The 20,670-nt window shown below is 33.1% G+C and overlaps 2 protein-coding genes across 4 annotated transcripts; one reads left to right on the top strand and one right to left on the bottom strand.

Moving 5' to 3' along the window:
* Positions 1-2,217: 2,217 nt before the first annotated feature.
* mus201 (rad2 superfamily protein mus201) lies at positions 2,218-7,939 on the bottom strand. Of its 3 annotated transcripts, none has more exons than XM_089701956.1 (7): positions 7,531-7,935; positions 7,267-7,442; positions 6,990-7,195; positions 6,688-6,883; positions 4,665-6,432; positions 4,302-4,588; positions 2,218-3,962 (listed from the first exon to the last, which is right to left on the bottom strand). In XM_089701956.1, the coding sequence occupies exons 1-7, from the start codon at positions 7,616-7,618 to the stop codon at positions 3,324-3,326; spliced, it is 3,360 nt and encodes a 1,119-aa protein (XP_089558082.1). In that variant the 5' UTR covers positions 7,619-7,935; the 3' UTR covers positions 2,218-3,323. The 3 variants fall into 3 exon arrangements, with proteins under 3 accessions (XP_089558082.1, XP_089558090.1, XP_089558098.1); XM_089701972.1 differs by lacking the exon at positions 2,218-3,962 and adding an exon at positions 3,979-4,233 and having other exon boundaries at positions 7,531-7,939; XM_089701964.1 differs by lacking the exons at positions 6,990-7,195; positions 7,531-7,935 and having other exon boundaries at positions 7,267-7,393.
* Positions 7,940-7,960: 21 nt separating this feature from the next.
* Su(H) (recombining binding protein suppressor of hairless) lies at positions 7,961-15,763 on the top strand. Its single transcript, XM_089701998.1, has 4 exons — positions 7,961-9,426; positions 9,728-9,972; positions 12,497-12,722; positions 13,146-15,763. Exons 1-4 carry the CDS (start codon positions 8,575-8,577, stop codon positions 13,323-13,325), a joined length of 1,503 nt encoding a protein of 500 aa, XP_089558124.1. The 5' UTR covers positions 7,961-8,574; the 3' UTR covers positions 13,326-15,763.
* Positions 15,764-20,670: the final 4,907 nt, after the last annotated feature.

Here is a 20,670-nt window from a genome sequence, read left to right on the forward strand (position 1 = left end):
GCTGATTATTGTAAATCCATATGGAAAGTATTGTATATCAAAGGAGTTGGTCAATTTTATTATCTCTGTGATTATGAAGAATAGAAACCGAAAACTTGAAAAAATTCGTGTAAATTTGTTTCAGTATTTTTTAAATCATAATTTAGTATTTTACATACATTATGTCAAAAATATATGACGTATATGTATTAAATTCGTCTCACACAACGACACACGTCGAAACAACAATTTTTAAAGGAAATTGATGCTGTAATCAGCTGCAAGTGAAGAAAACATTATACCTTCTGACATCTTTACACATACCTGTAAGTAACAGATACAGGTAATATTGTATAGAAATGGATTACCCGCAATAAAAACGAGTTACATCACCACCTTTTGTATGTGAATGTTCGAAATTACGCATTATATAGTATTTATATGTATAACTAATGATTAAATTATTATAATTGTCCATGGGAATGCGACGCTCTGGCGCGCTAGTCTTAAAAAACTTCGTTAGTCGTACATTTTATTATACTTAGGCCCAGTTTCATCAAGCTCTGTTAGTTAGTTTAACACGCTGTTAACTCTTTTAACGGGACATCAATGTAAGGGAGTGTCCCACCATGACCTAATCGAGGATTAGTTTCCTTAACACGGCATTATATTTAACCCGTGGCATAGAGGCTCTTTAAATTTTTAACAAGCGATTAGAAAAAATGATTTGAAGTTTTCTTGCTGTCAAGATGGACTCTGCATACTATTTTATTTTTGTAAATGAAGATGTGTTGGATGATTTGTATAATTTGGATTATATAGTGCGACCGCGACGGCCCAAAATTTATAAAGACGTCGTCATTGTTTCGAAGAATTCATATGATGTTGATTTTAGTACAAGATTTCGTTTATCAAAACAATCGGTTTTGGAAGTATTGCAATTAATTGAAGATAAACTCGAATAACCGTCGGATCTGTAAGTAAAACTATCTCGTGAGGTAATATTTATATTTATGTGCATAAAAGGTTCCTTCCTACATACTGTATTATTTTCAATTAAACCATAATAATCCTGTGAGTCATGTCAAATCTAGTATTGAATACCAATATAGGTACTTAAAATGTAAACTTCACCACTACTCAGGTAAGGCTCAGGCCTCCTTATGATTATGAAATGTACTTATCTTAATTTTAAATTCTGTTTTAGGAATCTATCAGTTTCACCTACAGACCAACTGCTTATTGTAGTGCAGTGCAGTGATGGCTCAGTGGTGAAAAACATTGTGAGGAAACCGACATATCATAAGATAGCGTGGTGGATAATGACCTGATCCCTTACCGTGTTTAAGTTTAAGTTAGCATTACCAATCCCATGTCCCAGCAGTGATAAAGTATATGGGCTGACGATGATGATGATCCTAATTTAATTTAAATGTGACATTGTTATAGAAATATGTAATTTTTCATGTTACCTAAATAAATAAAACTTGTGTTTTTATAAAACATTTTTATTGTACCCTTAGATTGTACCTATCAACATCATTCAATAAATAGGTTATAACAACTAGATACTAGGTTATTACAAACAAGAATTTACTATTAATTTACTTTAAATGTATCTTGCTGCTTTGTCTTTATTTTTCTTGTTTTAATTGCTCTTCTAGTATGAGATCTCTCGCACTTTCCTTCGGACTCCGAATTTTTTTTCGTAATTTCAACCAGATCCAGTTTACCTTCGACCAAGTGAAATTGAACCGCGATTTTTCTTCAACATTATTGTATTTATTCAACTCAAAATAAAATTAAAATAACACAAGAAAAATCACAACAAAACAATCTCCAAATAACATCAAACATTTGTAACCATGGTAACGACCAAATCGTTTGACATATAAACCAGCAAACGTAAAAGTTTCTACATGATTATTAAATTGTATACTGTGTTAGAACATTTCAATTTAGTCGAATTACCAAACATGACAGTTATTATACAACTAGAACAAATATCCCCAACGCGCGAAACTATGGCATTATCAACTATGACATTTTGTTTCGGGCGGTTTAAAATACGAATGAATGATTCGTGAGTCGCTCAGTTAATGGTTGATTTGATAATCGGCTGTTAGATTTCCTTCTTGGGACCTGTAGAGTTGACAACGATGTTAAAATACATGTTTAATTTGAAGCTCGATTAATAAATGTCTGATTTAGAAAATATTGGTGAAATTGGGTCTTAGATCGCCATTGTAAATAAAGTGAATGGGTAGAAAACAATGAATTCGTTAAAATTGAGAATTATTTTAATTTGCACAATTACATATTTTATTTATAAAGTTCTACTAGTTTATAGGTAGTACTTAATTGGGAAACATCGATTCGAAATTTCAAGATTTAGCGTTAATCGGTATTTGATTTTATTATGATTTTTTATTTTTATTATAATTATATAGGATACATTAATGATTAACGACCTGACAAGTGTAATGCATTTAGTTCATTAATTAATATAGTACATTACTTATTCTTGTTATAATTCGTTTATAATATAATTAAATAATTATTAATATGTTTGTTATCTTCGATTTTTCTTTGTTAAATTACTGAGATCCAAAACATATTAAAAAAAAATCGGGGTGGAGGGCCTGTTTATACCCCATTGTTAAGTCTAAGGTAACAAACATAATTATTAGTCAGGTCTCATATTAGATAATTATCAATTATATTTTAAAAATAGCACGGCGAATATCTTGAAACGTTACCTCTGGCATTAGTCTAATCACACGTCTTGTAGGCAAAAAAGCTCCAAATTGTTTGGAGTTTCAGCATGTAGTATAAAGCAATTGTGCACCTATAGATGTTTTTTTTCATGTAAGCAAAAGGGCACTTTCATTGATTGAGGTAAATATCAATGTTCCTATGATTTATGACTAGAAAGTTCTGATTGACCGTGTACATTCTGAGTAGAATTAATATATGTATGTAGAAACGCAATACATATAAAATACGTGTAAAGATTTAACTTTTTAGTATTAAAATCTTGATGTTCGATTGGCTATAGGAAATTCGCCAAGCTATTTATTACATTAATCATTAACTATTTATAGCATTGATTTTTTTATTTATATCTTTAATTTACATTACTGTGTGTATAATTAAGATAATAGTTGGAAATGCTTCATATAATTGAAGAATATGTAAACAATAAATTGACTATTTTAAAATTGCGTTTTATTATTGCTTGTAATACAAGTATTAGTATAGTAAGTACTATTATTAATTAGTATAAATAGTGACGAAAAAACATGCATTCTAATTATTTTCCGAATTATTGTCTGTGTACCTGCCTAATCACTGTCGCTACTTTCGGAAAGCTCAGCTTGATCCTTAGGTAACATAGACTTCTTTTTGGTAAATTTCCGTTTTCGATCAATTTTAGTTTTTCTAAAAACTTCAATAGCTTTCAGTTTGTTTTCTAGCATACACTGTTTTACTTTTTCGCGCTGAGGGATGATTTCCTGGCACTTATCAGTCTTTGGAATAATAATATTAAAATCAGTCTTATTCTCGACAACCGTTGCCACTTTCACAACTTTGCTTATATTCTTTATTTCATCGTTTTTAACCAGCTTTCTTTTGCCCTTATTTTTGTTGGGTTGCTTGTTAGAATCTGGGGGTGGTAGCATTTCTTCATTTAGTGTATCTGAATTTGGATCTAGTTTTTGAATAGCAGCCTTTACTCTTTTGCTCACTTGTGCATCTATACAATCAAATTCTGTTTTGTGTTTAAAATAATCGTGAACAGTTTTTTGTGTCTTTCTCTCGAGTAATCTTTTTAAAACTGGGTTAATGATTTCATCTAGTTTATTTTGTGACCACCCAAATTTCTTTTTTGTGTAATCTCGTAATATAGTTATATCTATTTCGCCCCAGGTAAACTTCTCGTCGCTTTTCTCCACATTGGGTTCAAGATATGCTTGAACAACCTATAAATAAAATACTTTATAAACATGATTGACAGGTTGGCTTATTTGGTAGCAACCCTGCATTCTAAGCCAGAGGTCGTGGATTCGGTTCCCACCCATGGCAATAATTGTGTGATGAAGATCGATGTTTGCTCTGTTTCTGGGTGTTATTTTTTATTGAAAATTATAAATGTATGTTTATCAGCCGTTTGGTTTCCATAGCACAAGAATTTTGCTTGTGTTATGGAATGTTTAGTATGGGATCCAGATTGTGCCATGTGTTAAACATGTCCTGAAATATTTATTTATTATATTTATGTTCTTTTTCAAACATTTGATTAAATAAAATGAATTACTTACCCTCACACTAGGAAAGTCATCATTGAGAGTAACATTCTTTAATTTATTCTTAAGGTTTATATTATCAGTGCGTCTTCCAGCTCTCACCCATTGCTTGAATTCTTGGAGCCCAGTCACTAATTCTTGGTAACGAGCTTCCTTTATAGTTTCGTTTATAACTTTTTTCTTGTTAAATGGAAATGACGCAAGAATTTCGATAGCTGTAACAGGCCCTACACCTGTCACTCCTGTGGTATAATCACTGCCGACTAAAAGCGCAAATAGTATCAGCTGTTCCCTAGTAAGATCTGAAAATATAGTTTCACTAATATAGACTCAGTTTAAACATTTCGCAAGTAAAAAAACAACAAATATAAGACTTACTAAAAGACTTCTCTATTTTTTCACTTAAAAATTGAAGAACATGTTTCTTTTGATTAAAGAAGTTTTTGTATACTGTTTTTCCTCCGAATAACCATATGTCACTATCATCAGTTATGGTACCGTCAGTAAGTTTTGCTGCCTCTAGAAATGCACACTGTGCTTCTGCCTCCATGGGCGCAACAACATAAGGTATACCAAAAATCTGAAGTAGTTCCTGCGCTTCTTGCGTCATTTGTTCCGATATATTCCTTCCGATTCGATCGAGTCGTCCTTTTTCTTGCAATAACATTTCTTCTTCTTTATCTACTTCTGTCTCCATAGTTTGCAATTGTTCTTTCGATATAGGCTCTCTTATTGGTTTTTCTTTTGAAGTTTTTGGTTTTCCTTTTGAGGGTTCAACATTCAGTTTAGGTTCTATTGGAAGGTTTTCAGATTTTGATGAGGAACTAGTAGTTGCATTAATTTTAATATTATCTTCAGTTAATTCCTTATGTTCTTTATTTTCAATACATTCCTGTACTGCACTATCCTGAACTTGTATATTATTATGCACAATCTCACCAAGATCTTGTACAAAATCCTTTTTATCATCAAGGGTTTCCTTATTTTTGTTAATGTTATCCTTTGTATCCTCTGTTAGCAATTCCTTATGTGGTATTTTTGCTATTTCCTTTTTGTTCACTTTTTCACCCATAGATTGGGTTTTTACAATGTCTTCTATATTATTTAATTGACCTTTATCATTTTCAAAAACATCAGCAAATATATCATCCTCTATTTGTTCATTCATGTTTAATGTGAGCTGAACAACAGGTTTGGGAGGCTTAGTTTCAGTTTCAGAAACCTCTTCAAATTCATCATCACTTGACGAGGACAGTTTGGAATCAACATTTATGCTGTCATTTATACTTGGAAATTCTTCTGTTGTTGTATCTAAATTAATTATTTCATCATTAGTTGTTTCAACACAAACAACTGATGTATTAATTTCATTATTGGAAATATTTTTATCAGCTTCACATTTAGATTTTTTCGTGTTTATAATAATTAGAGAATCATTGTTTGCCACATTAGATTGGTTTGAAATATTATTGCCAAAATCTTCCTCATTTGTTAAATCTACTTTGTGTTCAATTATTGAGTTTTCTTGATTCAATTCGTGTATAATGTCGTCCACTTTTTTCTCACTTGTTTTATCCTTCTTTTTATTCTTTGTTGATACAATTTCATCAATTGCCTTATGTGTAAAATCGCTGTATTGCATAATATAAGCTTTAGCAGTTGAGACAGCTGGTGGCGCGAATTCATCATCTGATACATTAGAATGTTCTGAGTCCGTTAAAAATGATGTCCATGATTCATCAGCCTTAGAAGTGGAGGCACTTGTCGAAGTGCCAGGTTCATCCACACATTCTAAAGACATTTTAATGGCTTTTTGCAAGTCATCTTCCAACTCATCATTTTTTTCATTTTCTATGGTACTATTCTCATTGGGTGTTGTATCAGTATTTTGCAAATCCTTAAGTGCTTCTTGCTCTTTTAATTTCTTTGCTTCAGCTAAAGTTTGTTTGACATTATTTATTAGCAAAAATCGTGTTGTTTTATCGGATGCAATACGACGGGTCGGCAGTTCCTCAATTTTAGTATCAATACCTTCTTCATTAAGTAGTGCTTCTAAATCATTGAAAGACATTCCAACATCACCCATTTCTTTTTCAGTTTCTTCAATACACTCTTGAACCTTTCTTCTCTTTAATAACCTTTGCATCTAAAAGGGACATAGAGAAAATACTATTATAAAGGGGAAAGTTTGTATGTATGGATGTTTGTTACTATTTCACGCAAATACTACTGAACCAATTACAATTAAATTAAGCACACATATAGAGGGTAACTTGGATTAACACATAGGATAGGTTTTATCCCGGAAATCCCACGGGAACGGGTTTTTCTTTGAAATATAATAGTTCTATAATGTTCACTGTGTCTCATATAAAAGCTAAAACCATATAAAAGAACTCACTTGAAAATCTGAAAAATTATCGCTTTTCTTTGGTAATGTGTGTAATTTACCCCAGGAATTCATCTTTCTAGTTTCCTTCAATTCTATCAAAAGATCATATTTCTCTTTTACTGGCATATTTTTAAAGTTCTCTGATTCAAGGTCAACTGTGTGTAAATCAACCGTAGATGCACTTGAACTTTCATCTTCATCGGATCTGTTAATAATTATTATCATTGAGTTGAAATTATAAATGCAGGCAAAGCATATAAATTGTGCAAAGTTCTAAATCTACAATATAAGTCGATTAACAAAACACATACTCGGTATCAGTTTCCTCATCTCTTTGAGGCATTGCTGGCAATTTGAATAAATCATCATCATTTTGTGGTGCATTACTTTTCTTTGGTGATATTTGTTTGCCCAATAATGCTCCTATTGCAGTTTTTTTACCTATCAGGAGGGCTAGTTCTCGTTTTAAACGTTCTGATTCCGAGTTGTACTTTGACTTGTTAACTTGTCTTTTGGCCTAAAATTATTTTGTAATAATTATTTTGAAATGTAACAAGCTAAACTAAATAACCCTTAAATAGAACTTACAATTGTTTGTCGTTTTAAATTTGGGATCCCACCATCAAAAACAAATATAGGTTTTATTCTAAAATATAATAATTTACATAAACGCTGAAACAATCCCATAAGATGTGCATTTGGAAGTGGAGCTCCCTTTGCATCTTGATATCCTTTCACCATCTGATGTAACCATATTGAAATATCTGTTGATTAGTAAAAGAAAAAAAAATCATGAAATGTATCAAACTAAATATTGAGTCTGATGACTAATGTTTTGGATATTTTGCATACCGACGGCTAAAACTTTATTTTCTAGTGTTTCAACCGGTACAGGTTTGCCTGTAGGTTCTATAAGTCGCCACAGCCCAGTAACTCCCATTGCGTGTGATTATTGAAAAAGATTTTTTGTTTTAAACTAATGTATATTAGTGTACATAACAAAGGTCGTTTCCCACGAGATCTCCGGTCAATCGTCGATCTCTTCCTCACACACCGCAACCTTTTCGCTTCGTGAACTCAATGTATTTATAACGCACACAACAACAATACGAAATGATGTTGCTTGCTACTGGAGCATTCGTAAGTGTTCGGTTCACTACATACAATATCAAATGTTTTACTATGCCGCGACGCCCACTCTTTCCCACACTTTATTTTCTCACGCCCCATGCGTAACCCCACATCCTATGACCGCCTGTCTGTCAGTCGGCACGCCAAAGCCGACGAATCTCGTATCATTCAACTTTACTCGCGCGCGTGCAATTGACAACACGTTTGCTGTTTGCAGCACATCCCTCCGTGTCTATGCTATCGCTTGACAGTTCGCGTTACCAGCGTTGTCGTATAATTATACTTGAATAAACAGAACGTTTTGCAAACATTTTCTAAATTTTGTTGTTATCATCTAACGAGTTTACATTTTAATAATATTCACAGATGTTAAGAAAATTAATTACAACAACTAGTTCTATACAAAGTTATTCTGAAAATGTTTCATAGGAACAGGTGTTTTTGAAAGAAGTGTGTGTTATAGTTCCCATCGTAATTATTTATTTATAGTGTTGTGAATAGCAAAAAGTGTATCGATCGTGTGATCATTAAGACTCCCCCAACATAATAGAAAGTGGTATCGTTGTTGTAGAATTTAACAAAGGTTGAAAAATTGCATTTGAAGAGACGCTACCGGTCTGTCAGGATTATGTTTACGTTATGAGCTTTAGCTTCAGATCAGTGTTTTCGCGGAGATAGTAGGACGTAGCCTATGCTTTGCGGTCGTCTTTTTGGGTCCAGAACGTAATGAAGTGTAAATTGAGGTGAGAGTGAGCCGTGGCTAGTATGCCACACCAGTACGGCGCGGGCGCGGGTGGCATGGGCGGGGGCCCACCGTCGCCGCCACCGCAGCACGGCGCGCTGTACCCGCGCTATGCCGCCGCCGCAGGCCCCGGCGCCGGCGCCTACCGCCCCGAGGAGAGACGTCTCACGAGGGAGGCCATGGAGCGGTACCTCAGGGATCGCTCCGACATGGTGGTGGTCATCTTACACGCTAAGGTAGCACAAAAATCCTATGGCAACGAGAAGAGGTTTTTCTGCCCGCCCCCATGTATCTATCTTTTTGGAGATGGTTGGAGACTGAGACGTGAAAGAATGCTGCGTGAGGGTGAGACCGAACAAGCCTCACAATTGTGTGCATTCATTGGTATAGGCAATTCGGACCAGGATATGCAACAACTAGATCTTAATAATGGCAAACAATATTGTGCTGCCAAAACATTGTACATATCAGACTCAGATAAGAGAAAACATTTTATGTTATCAGTTAAGATGTTTTACGGCAACGGCCATGACATTGGTATTTTTAATAGTAAGAGAATAAAAGTAATATCTAAGCCTTCTAAGAAGAAACAGTCATTAAAGAATGCTGATTTATGTATAGCAAGTGGAACGAAAGTTGCATTATTTAATAGATTAAGATCACAGACTGTTTCTACGAGGTATCTTCATGTGGAGAATGGTAATTTCCATGCTTCATCAACTCAGTGGGGTGCTTTTACTATTCACCTCTTGGATGACAATGAGAGTGAGTCTGAGGAATTTGCAGTGAGAGATGGCTATGTCCATTACGGATCTACAGTGAAACTTGTTTGCTCAGTGACTGGCATGGCATTACCACGGCTTATTATAAGAAAGGTAAATCAGGTCATTCTACCTCTAATTAAGACTATTCATCTTTCTTTTAAACTATTACAGAAATCTGTTATTACTAAGCTATTTCTTAAATAATTAATTGATTGGGATTACAATATTTGTAATTAATTTTTCTTCTACAAATTATGTTAGTAGCAATAATGGCAATATTGTTAATATTCCATTTATCATAAATGTTAAATTATAAATGTATTAATAAACATTCTCTTCTCTCAATTCTTTCTATACTCACATTCTTATTTAAAAAAAACTTTTATCTATTTCTAAAACAATCATTTTCTAGGTGGATAAACAAATGGCACTATTAGAAGCTGACGACCCTGTCTCGCAGCTGCACAAATGCGCATTTTACATGAAGGACACAGAACGGATGTACCTCTGTCTATCGCAGGAGAGGATCATTCAGTTCCAAGCCACTCCTTGCCCGAAGGAACCTAATAAAGAAATGATCAATGACGGAGCTTGTTGGACTATTATATCAACGGATAAGGCTGAATATCAGTTCTATGAAGGAATGGGGCCAGTGAGGTCAGTGTCTAATTTATACCTATTAATATAGAATCAAATTGTACCAATAATGTGGTCATATATATACGCTTATATGGATAAGTTTGCTGATCTAAGTTAAACTTCCTACCTTGTTCATATCTATAACATATCAATATTGTGTGTAAGGGTACTCATAAAAGTGGATAAGTTTGCTAAACTATGTTAAACTTCCTAGTTTGTACATTTCTAAGAAAGAAAAATTATCAACTTCATAGCCTTGCTAGCTTATTAACTCAAATATAATCTTACTAGAGGTCCGCCCCGGCTTCGCCCGAGGTACATATTTCGCAATAAAAGGTAGCCTATGTCCTTTCTCGGGTATCAAAATATCTCCATACCAAATTTCATGCAAATTGGTTCAGTAGTTTAGGCGTGATTGAGTAACAGACAGACAGACAGAGTTACTTTCGCATTTATAATATTAGTATAGATTAGAACCATCTGCTTTGCATGATCACTCAGACATCTTAACAACAAGCTTTTATTGTATACTATGGGTATGCACAATAATAGATGAAAAATTAAGTAAGTACATATTGACTAAAAATTAAATTGTAATGGAAATTGGAAAATATTACAGATATTGTTATTTTATGTTTTTGGTATAATTTTTTTGTTAATATGATAAGTTCAGATTGCTCAAAGCAAAATCGCTTAGGTAACTAACTATATTCCTCTTAAAATTTCCCTTAAATATTAAATTTATTGAAAGAAATTACATTTTTAAAAACATTCAAATGTACAAAAGGATAGTTAGGCTATTTATGTACCTGTAAGCTAAAACGACTAATAAAGAAATTTGCAAGTAGATCCAGGTACATAGATCTAAAATGATAACTCCATAACAAAGGTATTTTCACGTCAATATGAGTCCATACAGCATCATTACTAACCCTGCGCGTCGCGTCGGTAAATAGTCGTAATGATACCTAGCAGTCAGGGGGAGGGGAGATCGCTACTCAATTGCGATGACTTGCTATCAAAAGTTAAACATTTCTTACTCGCACGTCAATATATCGCCCCTAAATTTGAACTCATTCAATGTGGTTCATATTTGGCTATTGTCCGCTATGAAACTCGTAGTCATTGACACCGTAGTTTAGTTGAATTGCTATATTATAAATTACTAGCAAACCCGGCGAACTCCGTTTCGCCACCAGATGGCTTCGTTTTATGTAACATTTCATTTTTTCCCGCTTTCTTTTTCTGTTGAAATTTTTCCCGAATTTTCTTTCCTATACGTAAACCTCACGGAGCCCGATACCAGCTTTCCAACGAATGCAAAACCGTGAAAATCGGTTCGTGCGTTCTGGAGTTATAGCGTCAGGAAAGAAAACCCGACTTATTTTTATAAAGTAGATTATTAAGATAATACCTATCAGATAATAAAACGGCAAAGAACATAACTAATTCGAACAAAAAAAAAATTATTAATTCCACTGCTTTAATAGCTAAAAAAATAAAAATATGAATAGGTGTAGGTGTAGGTATACTAAATTCATCTTTGCAATAAAACACCTATAGACCGCGGTTTCATCCGAGGACAAAGCCACGGAAAAAATATTTCTTGAATTATTTTGCCCTTTTATTAAATCACAAAAAATACCCCTTCGAAGTTGCGCGTGCGCTACTTTTTGGTCCTATGAAGTTTGAGGAATTACAATAAACACGTATACAAAATACTATAAAATATCATACTAGTAAACTAAACGGAAATTCTCATAAGAAAGGGCTAAATACTATATGACCAGTAACCACTTAATGACATGCTATTTGAGCCTCGAGAAGTTGTGTCAATCATTACGCCATCATAGTAAATTGGAGGTTTAAAGGTTCTCAATAACAGTTAGATCGTTAGCCGACACAAAGATAATGTTTCTGTCCTAAGTAGTAATGAGTACTGGATAAAACACAAATTATGTGTGTATTGTTAAAAATAATAATCCTAGGTATTTGTAGATTGATAGATAAAATTAATATAAGTACGAAGATAAGAAGGAAATAATTACTAAAATAGAAATTCAGAATATGAGAGACCTTGTTGAGTGCTTAAGCATAGGTGCTAGCTCTACAAAATATTACATTATAACTCTGGCACACTAGTGAGCTTCGTTATTTTTAATACTTATTTGTAAACAAATCAATAATAATTGTACTATGTGGTTTATTACCAACCTAAAAAGAATTTGCAACTTTCCGTCACATGACATTGATTAGCTACTTCGTGGCTTCTCCATTTCTTCCATGTGAATAGTTTCTTTTTATTGAATTTAGTTAAATAAATAAGTTATTTTAAATGCCTATTAATAAATACCTACTAATAATAAATAAGTTATTTTATAATCGCCTAAAGCTTACTAAGTTTGAAACTTTTCGTATTTATAAAATATCAGTACCTATTAGTTTAGATTAATCCATAATAGACGTCGCACATCACTTAAATCATGTCTCCCAAAAATTAAAAATAGCACATCATTCATGTAGTAAATCATTCCTGTCATAGGTCACCAGTAACGCCCGTGCCTCTAGTCCACTCTTTGAATCTGAACGGTGGTGGCGACGTGGCTATGTTAGAGCTTGCTGGGGACAACTTTACGCCATCTCTGCAAGTCTGGTTCGGGGACGTGGAAGCGGAGACCATGTACAGGTGCGCGGAGTCGATGCTCTGCGTGGTGCCGGATATATCGCAGTTTAGGGGACAGTGGCTGTGGGTCCGGCAGCCTACTCAGGTGAGTGACCAAAACTATATTTTTCTTTTATTAGCATTATAACTGGACCTATAATGGAAGTTTTTGGTAGTTACTGAATAGGGTGTGCAATTGCATGAATAAAACTCGATTATATGTGCAGGGACTTGAAATACAATATGTTTTCCATAGTGAGCCACTACAGTATTATTGTTTTCAATTAGAAATATCAATCTAGACGTTCTAGAGCTTTTACGTTAGATGCTCAAAATAATGCAAGGGTACAATGCAATGGAAAAAGAAAGATCAAGTCATGTAGAGAAATTACGAATTTTATTTTTCACGGGACTAGCCCAAGTTTTCTGGATTCATATTTTGGATGTTAGCTTTAAGAATTTGATAGCTTATTACATAGTCTAGATCAAACATGTCAACATGTCAGTATGAGAAATGTCCTCTCTCCAGGTGCCCGTATCCCTAGTGCGGAACGACGGTATTATATACGCAACGGGTCTAACATTCACGTACACCCCCGAGCCTGGCCCTCGGCCCATTTGCCCGCCGGTCGATGACGTCATGCGACCAGAACAATGGCATCACGATGCTCACAACAGCCACAGATTACCAGACAACAGCCTCCAATAGCCAACACACTGCAGGTTGGATAGTGACAACCTGCAGTGATCGCCTCTGTGACCTCCAAAGAATACGTACGTTCTAACGGACCGGTGAGTGATCTGCGCGCATTGACGGCGACAACTAGATTCACAATCGCCAATTGAAAAGTCGAAAATGTCCGAGCAGAGTTGGAAAATTCATTCAAATTAACACCTTATTTCTGAGTAGTAAGGTTCAAAGTCTGTGGTACACGTTCATTACAAAACTATGCCTAATAGACGAATAGGCAGATCTTTGCATCGGACAATTTTTGAATGTGATTGTGAGTTTAGTTGTTTATTCTTCGTCAATATCTACGTTAGGATATCCGATTTTTTAAGGATTTTTAAGGGTTCTGTTGAATGTATGTTTATTAATGATGCTCAATTTGTTTTATCATTTGTTGCGCATTGTTGATATTTTCGGATACGATTTCAATAACACTGATTATATTTATAAATAGCTGCTTGCCTCGAAAATATCACTTGTAAATCTCCTATTAGCTGTGACAATATTATTAGCGGCTCCTACGTCCGTGTAAGCGGCTCGATACATGTGAACATCTTGACATTCACGTGGTATCACAACTATTAATCTAAAATATTTGCTTTTAATTCGTTTATCTTTAATATCAAGAGATCGTTTAGATTTCGATTTGCATTTAAAGTAATAATTGTTTTCGGTCAACGCTTGCGTAGTCTCAACATTTTTTATTTATTTACATACACCATGGGAATGGTTTTAAACAATTGAATTGTGATATTTATATGTACACCACTATTAATTAAACGAATTTAATTTTAATATTATCTAGTGGTGTATTCGCAATAAACCGAGATAAGTGAACTGTTACAAATTTATATCGCCTTGTGTTTTTATCAGCCTGGGAAAATGCTTTAGTTTTGTTGTTCGTGTCCGTTTATATGTGGCTCAAAGAACAGATTTGGAACATTATTTGTACGTGTAATGTATTTTTGTTTTTCTAAATAGAGACACAATGCATATTTGGTCTTTACTTTTCCTCATATTTTAACTGATTTTATTCATGAAACAATACTTTTAAAAGATTTAAGAATCTTATCAATTTCAATTTTTGTAAATAAATAATAGTAGTATTAAATAATAAAGGTGAATGAATACTATACGTTAGAAATAATTATTTTAATACTGATGTCCACAAAAAATTTAAGCTTTATAAATTGTAATGTAAACGATGTAGTTGTGAACCTAATAACTAGGTTTGAGATTATAACACCAAAACGCTTCTAAAATAAGTTTCTTATAGTATCGAACCAATGTATTATATTAAGTAAGATTTAATTACATTTGTCAATTTCATTTAGAACTTTATATACGTATTTCGTACCAAGAACACTTTTGTAATCATTATTGTTTTAATCGATCAGGGTATCAATAGGATCAAACGCTATTATTATGTAATTGTTACCGCCTTGGTATACAAAAGTCAATTTTATTACAGTACCATTTATATGTTCAACAACTGAAAAAAGACCATACATTCCTATTTGTCAAATTTTCAGATACGCACACGGATTATTCAAATTTATTGTAATATAAAGTTAAGAACCAAAGTAGCATAAAATTATCTATTTGAATGTGATAATTTTCTTATCAATGACATTTAAAAACTACGAGTACTTTTAGAGCGAGTCCCAAACAAGTTTCTTGTAAGATTTTTAAAGTCAATAATTTTTACTGTTATGTATTAGTCTATGGGGCAATTGACACAAGATTAAACGAGTTATATTTATGTGAACGCAAATGTTGAGCTTCGCTCTACATAATTTGGTTTCACTTTTGAATGGTCAACGCTCATTGCATTACATTTTTATAGATTAGATTTCCCAAACATCAATATTTTGAACGGTATTTTAAAAAAACTATGTATATTATTTCCAAACTGATCTTTGTCTCTTTTCGTGATTACTATGAGAAGTCTGTATTATCTTTGGTTCTTGTACAGACGAACACATCTGTTAGGCGCGTAGTATCCATTGTATGTATGTATATTTCCGAGATACTAATGAACAATGTAGTTAATTAAGCTAGATGTAGTGCATAGTACATTATCTAGACGGATATATTTATTGTACTGATAAAATTTTTACAAAATTTGCTAATAATGATATTTATAATATAAGAGCGTGATTTTGAACATTCCAAGTGGAAAGTTTTATAAGAAGTACAAAATATATAAATATTTTTGTAGGAAAAGACGTTTAAATAATGTGATTACCTTTTATTTGTGACTAAAGTATGGAGAAATTGGTCTTAATTGGCGCACATGAATCCGTCGATGTATTGGTTTATCGATCTTTCTTTACCTTTTGGTATTTGAGTCATGATTCAGAAATATTACTGTCATTTTGAAACATGAATATTTTAATAAATCTGAATTTAAACAATTACGTTTTTTATTACATGCAAATCCCCACCATCATCATTTACATTTTATTATTTGCGTGTTATCATTAAATTTAATATACATTAAAAAAACACGTATCCACATATATTTTTAACAAAACTAACGTGATTAGAATATTCCCACGGTAAGTATTATCTTAAATATGATATTAATTTAATGTAAGTACGGTCAAGTGTAATTAGTCGATTATGAATCAGAGTTAATCAAGGAATCAGTGCTGTGGGAACGTCTTGGAAACGTCTTCACATGATAAAAACGTCTTCCCCACATAGCGTTCTGCACTGCTGGCTCTGACCTCTGATAATTATCACAAGTTTATAGCGACTCGCTATTGTCTGAGATTTTGAATTATAAACAGATTTACATTTTATGATGTTCCTCGAACGGCGCTAATGGTGAGAAGATGCAGTTATTAATTGATATTTAAAAAGGAAAAGCAACGTTGTGGTGATCATTGTTCAAGTAGAGAAATGCAACGGTTTGATAATTCGAACTATTAATGATCAAATTGTTCATAAATTTATGTTTAATGTAGTATAATTGAATGGTAATTGATTGGTTTGATTTATTACAATGCAGACTGATTACCATAAAAATTCATCAAAAATTGATGACATAGGTAGTTGAAATAGTTTGGTGCAATTCTTATTAGAAATTTAGATATCTGTAGATACGTTTTCAATATAACTTGATGCAATTGCTTTTCCATGCAATTTACAAAAAATAAATAAAAATTGTATCTGAAGTAACAATCAATACCTACACTCAATTTGAAAAATCTACACACAAAATATGTATCCCAAAGGGCTTCCTGATCTCATTATATTAACAATTTAAGTAGGTAATCTAAAATGTGAATGAAAATTTGATGCTGTTACGAGGTGAGTAGTGAGTACATGGTTCAATATATTTTTATAGTAATTGCAATTTCACTATTGGTTTGTTCGTTTTCCTTCTACCTATAATATATATTATTATCGTTTAATATCAAATCCTATAGAAGGTTTCTAACCAATTCCAAGTCTAACCAAGTCGAAAGTTGTTATTTTAAGTTTAAAAACTATTTTTAAATTGCTATGGTAAGCTTTAGTAAAAAAATAATATGCAGAGTTTATCAGGAGACCTTGTTTTTTTCGCAAAACCAGTAGATATTGGAACCTTTATCTTCATCTGAAGTCTAAAAACGTTATTATTAACATTATATATGTCGGAGAATTTAAATAACTCTCCATAATTAATTATAATTAGGTAGATATGTGAAATAATATTAAATAATGACTCAGTGCGCACACCTTGCGCGGTCGATGGTAGTACCGAGACTATATCATCGAGCTACTGACTCAAGGAATATAAACCATAGCATGGCCCGTAAGCCCATACATTTCATATCAATTCAATATCGACATTATGTTGTACACAATAGAGTACATTATAATAGGAAGGTATAGCCACATAACAACTACTCTGTTATGATTCTCTCACATATATAGTTATTTAAGTGAAGTCCAATGTCCCCTAGTCCCCACTCTCCACTAGGCAGCTGATGCATTATACATCTGTTTCACTGATCGATTTTCTTTAGGGGCAAATAGGTGATCAACCTTCTGTGTCCTACTAGACCGAGACATTTTTTTTCTTCGTCTCCACCGGGAATCGAACCCAGGACCCCTCGCTTGCTACGCTGACGTGTCAACCACTGTACCAAGGAGGCGGTCTATATTATAGTTATTTACTCATAACAAAATAAATTTCGAATAGCAGCATCATCATCTATATAGCAGCTCATCCTATCAACTTCCGAAATTTTAAAATTTAGGTTTGGAAACAGCGGTTATAATATTATGTAGCTACCTTCATTTACCTACCATGAAAGTAACACGGGCATATCTTTACCAAATATTGAATTTCATTTGGTGGTAGGTGCAGTGGTTCATCATCCGGACCAATGCGTCAAAGTTTGCGGGTTCGAAGCCTGCTATAAATGTATTGTAGAGGTTTTACTTTGTTTTGGACGATATTTTGTGTAAGAGTCAGGAAGGAGGTCAAGAAGACGATTTATGTTAAGCCATAGTTGTTAATTAAGTAAAAAATATAGTTACTGGACTTCTTGTATCCTTTTGGCTAAGGCGTTGAAGTCGATATTTCGATCTTAAAATTTTTCACGAGAAACCGCTGTAGGTACCTACTTATGTATGTAAACGGTATATAAAGCACTCCCATTACTACCAAGTGTCATCAAAATCTGTTTAGTAGTTTTGGCATGAAATAGTATTAGACATATGTATATATGTATATTCTTATATATCTATTCATCCTCACAAAAATTTTAATATTAATTATAAATTTATAATAATACACATATAGGTTAGATGTAACTACTTAGTTATAGGTATAGGATAAGATTGATACTATCATTCATGAAACACGCAAAAGCTGTAGGTAGGTATATCAGAAGAGCTGCAGTTACCGCGAGGTTAAAGCGAGGGAGCGCTCTAGGCGCCATTAGACAGGTCAGCTGTAGTAGATAAGGATTGCTCACTCGTTGCAATTTTATTTTTCTCCGCATCCCTAATTAAAAAAAGCAAAGGATTGAACACCACATAAAAAGATTGCTATCGAAAATTTAAATGGCTTATTGAGATTTATTAGGTAAAAATTAACGTCTATTACGCCTACAGCAGGTTTTTTTTCCTCTTAAAAACATCGCTAAGAATTATCTCTAAATAAGAATTTCCATAAAAAAAAATCTAATGCCTTAAACTTACCACAACCTGTTTCTTCTGGGGAATGGGGATTAACAGTTAATAATCCACATAAATCGACCTGCGCAACATTATAGCTAATAAGATCGCTGTAGATTCAGTAGTTGTAATAACCCATAATATAATATACAATAACCCTGCGACATATGTATCTAAATGATCATGTGGGAAACCAGGCATCATGCAATCAATGACGACTCTTGACGACACAGACGCCGCGATGACAACACAATCGCAGCTAAACATGCGATCTCTGTCTGGTAATATGAAATTAATTATTATGAATGAAAATGGGCTTTCCACATCCTGGTTCATTCATTGATAAGTAATTGATTGTTAAGAAATTCCTCAAAAAAACTCACAATGCTATTGTTTTACGTAAAATTTTCTAATTTATCCTGATATTAAGCTTTTAAAGAAGATCCAATTTAAATTAATAGAGGTGCCTACCTAATGTGCACTTAAAACAAAGCTCCTGTATTTCATACATAAGTTGTTAATTGTTCTTTTTATAAGCCTTTAATTAAGAAATATAATTTTAGAACAAAAGGTACCTCGCAAAAATAATGACTTCAAAGTTTCCCACGCAGTTGTAAATTTTGAATCAATAACTGTTGTCATATCTCGAAACTTCTGCACTTAGAAGTTTTTGTAAGTCTTTCAAACTGTTTTTATTATCAATTGTTTATTCTTAAGAATGATTCATAGAGTTATAAACCAACAAGCCGTATCAAAACATCTTTTAAATATGATAAAAATAATAAAATATGATCGTAAAATATTATCATGTTTTCTATTACCTATAGCTTGAAAATACCATGAAAAATACGTTCAAGTTTATAGCGTTGCGTGACATCATTAGTTTCTTGATTATGACGTCTCAATTGATGACCCTTATCGAGAATGTAATTATTTTATTAGGATCGTATTTTTCATCTTACATCATTAATTGTATCCTGGTTTTAAAAAGCTGTGTTTTTCTGATTATGATACATAATTTTGGAAAAGCCGGTCTTGTTTATTCACTGGCAAAGCCTAGACTTCTGAGAAGTCTAAACAAAACTTTTTTATTTTTAAATCTTATAGTAGGTAATCTTTAGATATAACTGATATAATTATTTATCTATCTTAATAGTTACTAGTTAGTCATAAGTCATTTATAATTTGTGTTTTCAATTTCACTAAAACTTATAAGATACCTGCTACTGCTGCTGCTATAGGTACGTGTCTTTAGTATCTCACTGTAAAATATAAAATTCTGAAAAAAACAACTTTTAATTAAAATTTAAAAGATTATTAGCCTTCCAATATTATCCAATAATACAACCATATAAATAAATACGTATAAAATTATCATATCACCATAAACGTAACATAGTTTTAACTTTTTAAGATAAAATATATGCTACCGCCTAGTTATCACCTCGCTCCTAGAATCTTCAACATATAATATTAGATAATAGATAGGTATTTAATAAAAAATATCATTGGACTGTAATATAAATCGCAGTTTAATACAATACGTCATAATATCGACCTTCAATAGTTTTGCAGGGTAAGGCAATGTTCTCTAAGGTGGGCTGAGCCAAGACTTCGCCACGCCTTCTTCACCGGTGCGCGCTCTTGTGAAGACGTCGTATGTAACACCAAGCCTGTGTTGAACTTTTTGATCAGTGGTCATTTACCCTCTTTAATTAAAGGTAACGATTATATCTTAGTGATACTGTGAGAAAGCGGTGTGCACACAATTGAATCATTGTCTATGCTTTTTTACATTATGCCAACTTGATATATGGTAGCAAGATATGCAGAGTGTGGGAAAATCTAAGCAGTGCTCGAGTTTTCCAACATGTCATCTTTGGTCGTGGGAACGGATAATTTTACCGCGTTATATTGCTTCTTGTGCGTTGCTTGTTGTACCAAATCATAATATGTAGTATTGATTTAGAATTCGATATTTTTGAGACTTGGTTGTTTCTAGACACTCGCGAATATCACACAATCACGCGGTTTCGATTGCAGTAAATTCACAATTCTTAGGTTCTTGTCTAATGTCTACCCTGGTCAATAACATAACATAACAGCATAACAATCTCTAACACAATAAAAACTATATAAATGCATG

This window comes from Colias philodice, chromosome 2 (genome assembly GCF_061535455.1).
Source record: "Colias philodice isolate Cphi_HAF_F1 chromosome 2, ilColPhil1 Martin Lab GWU primary, whole genome shotgun sequence".
Lineage (NCBI taxonomy): Eukaryota > Metazoa > Arthropoda > Insecta > Lepidoptera > Pieridae > Colias > Colias philodice.

Coding starts and splice junctions, on each gene's coding strand:
- mus201 (XM_089701956.1), bottom strand. CDS start 7,618: ATGGGAGTTACTGGGCTGTGGCGACTTATAGAACCTACAGGCAAACCT. Junction 6,433..6,687: donor ATAATTTTTCAGATTTTCAA/GTGAGTTCTTTT, acceptor TGTCCCTTTTAG/ATGCAAAGGTTATTAAAGAG. Junction 4,589..4,664: donor AAAAATAGAGAAGTCTTTTA/GTAAGTCTTATA, acceptor CTATATTTTCAG/ATCTTACTAGGGAACAGCTG.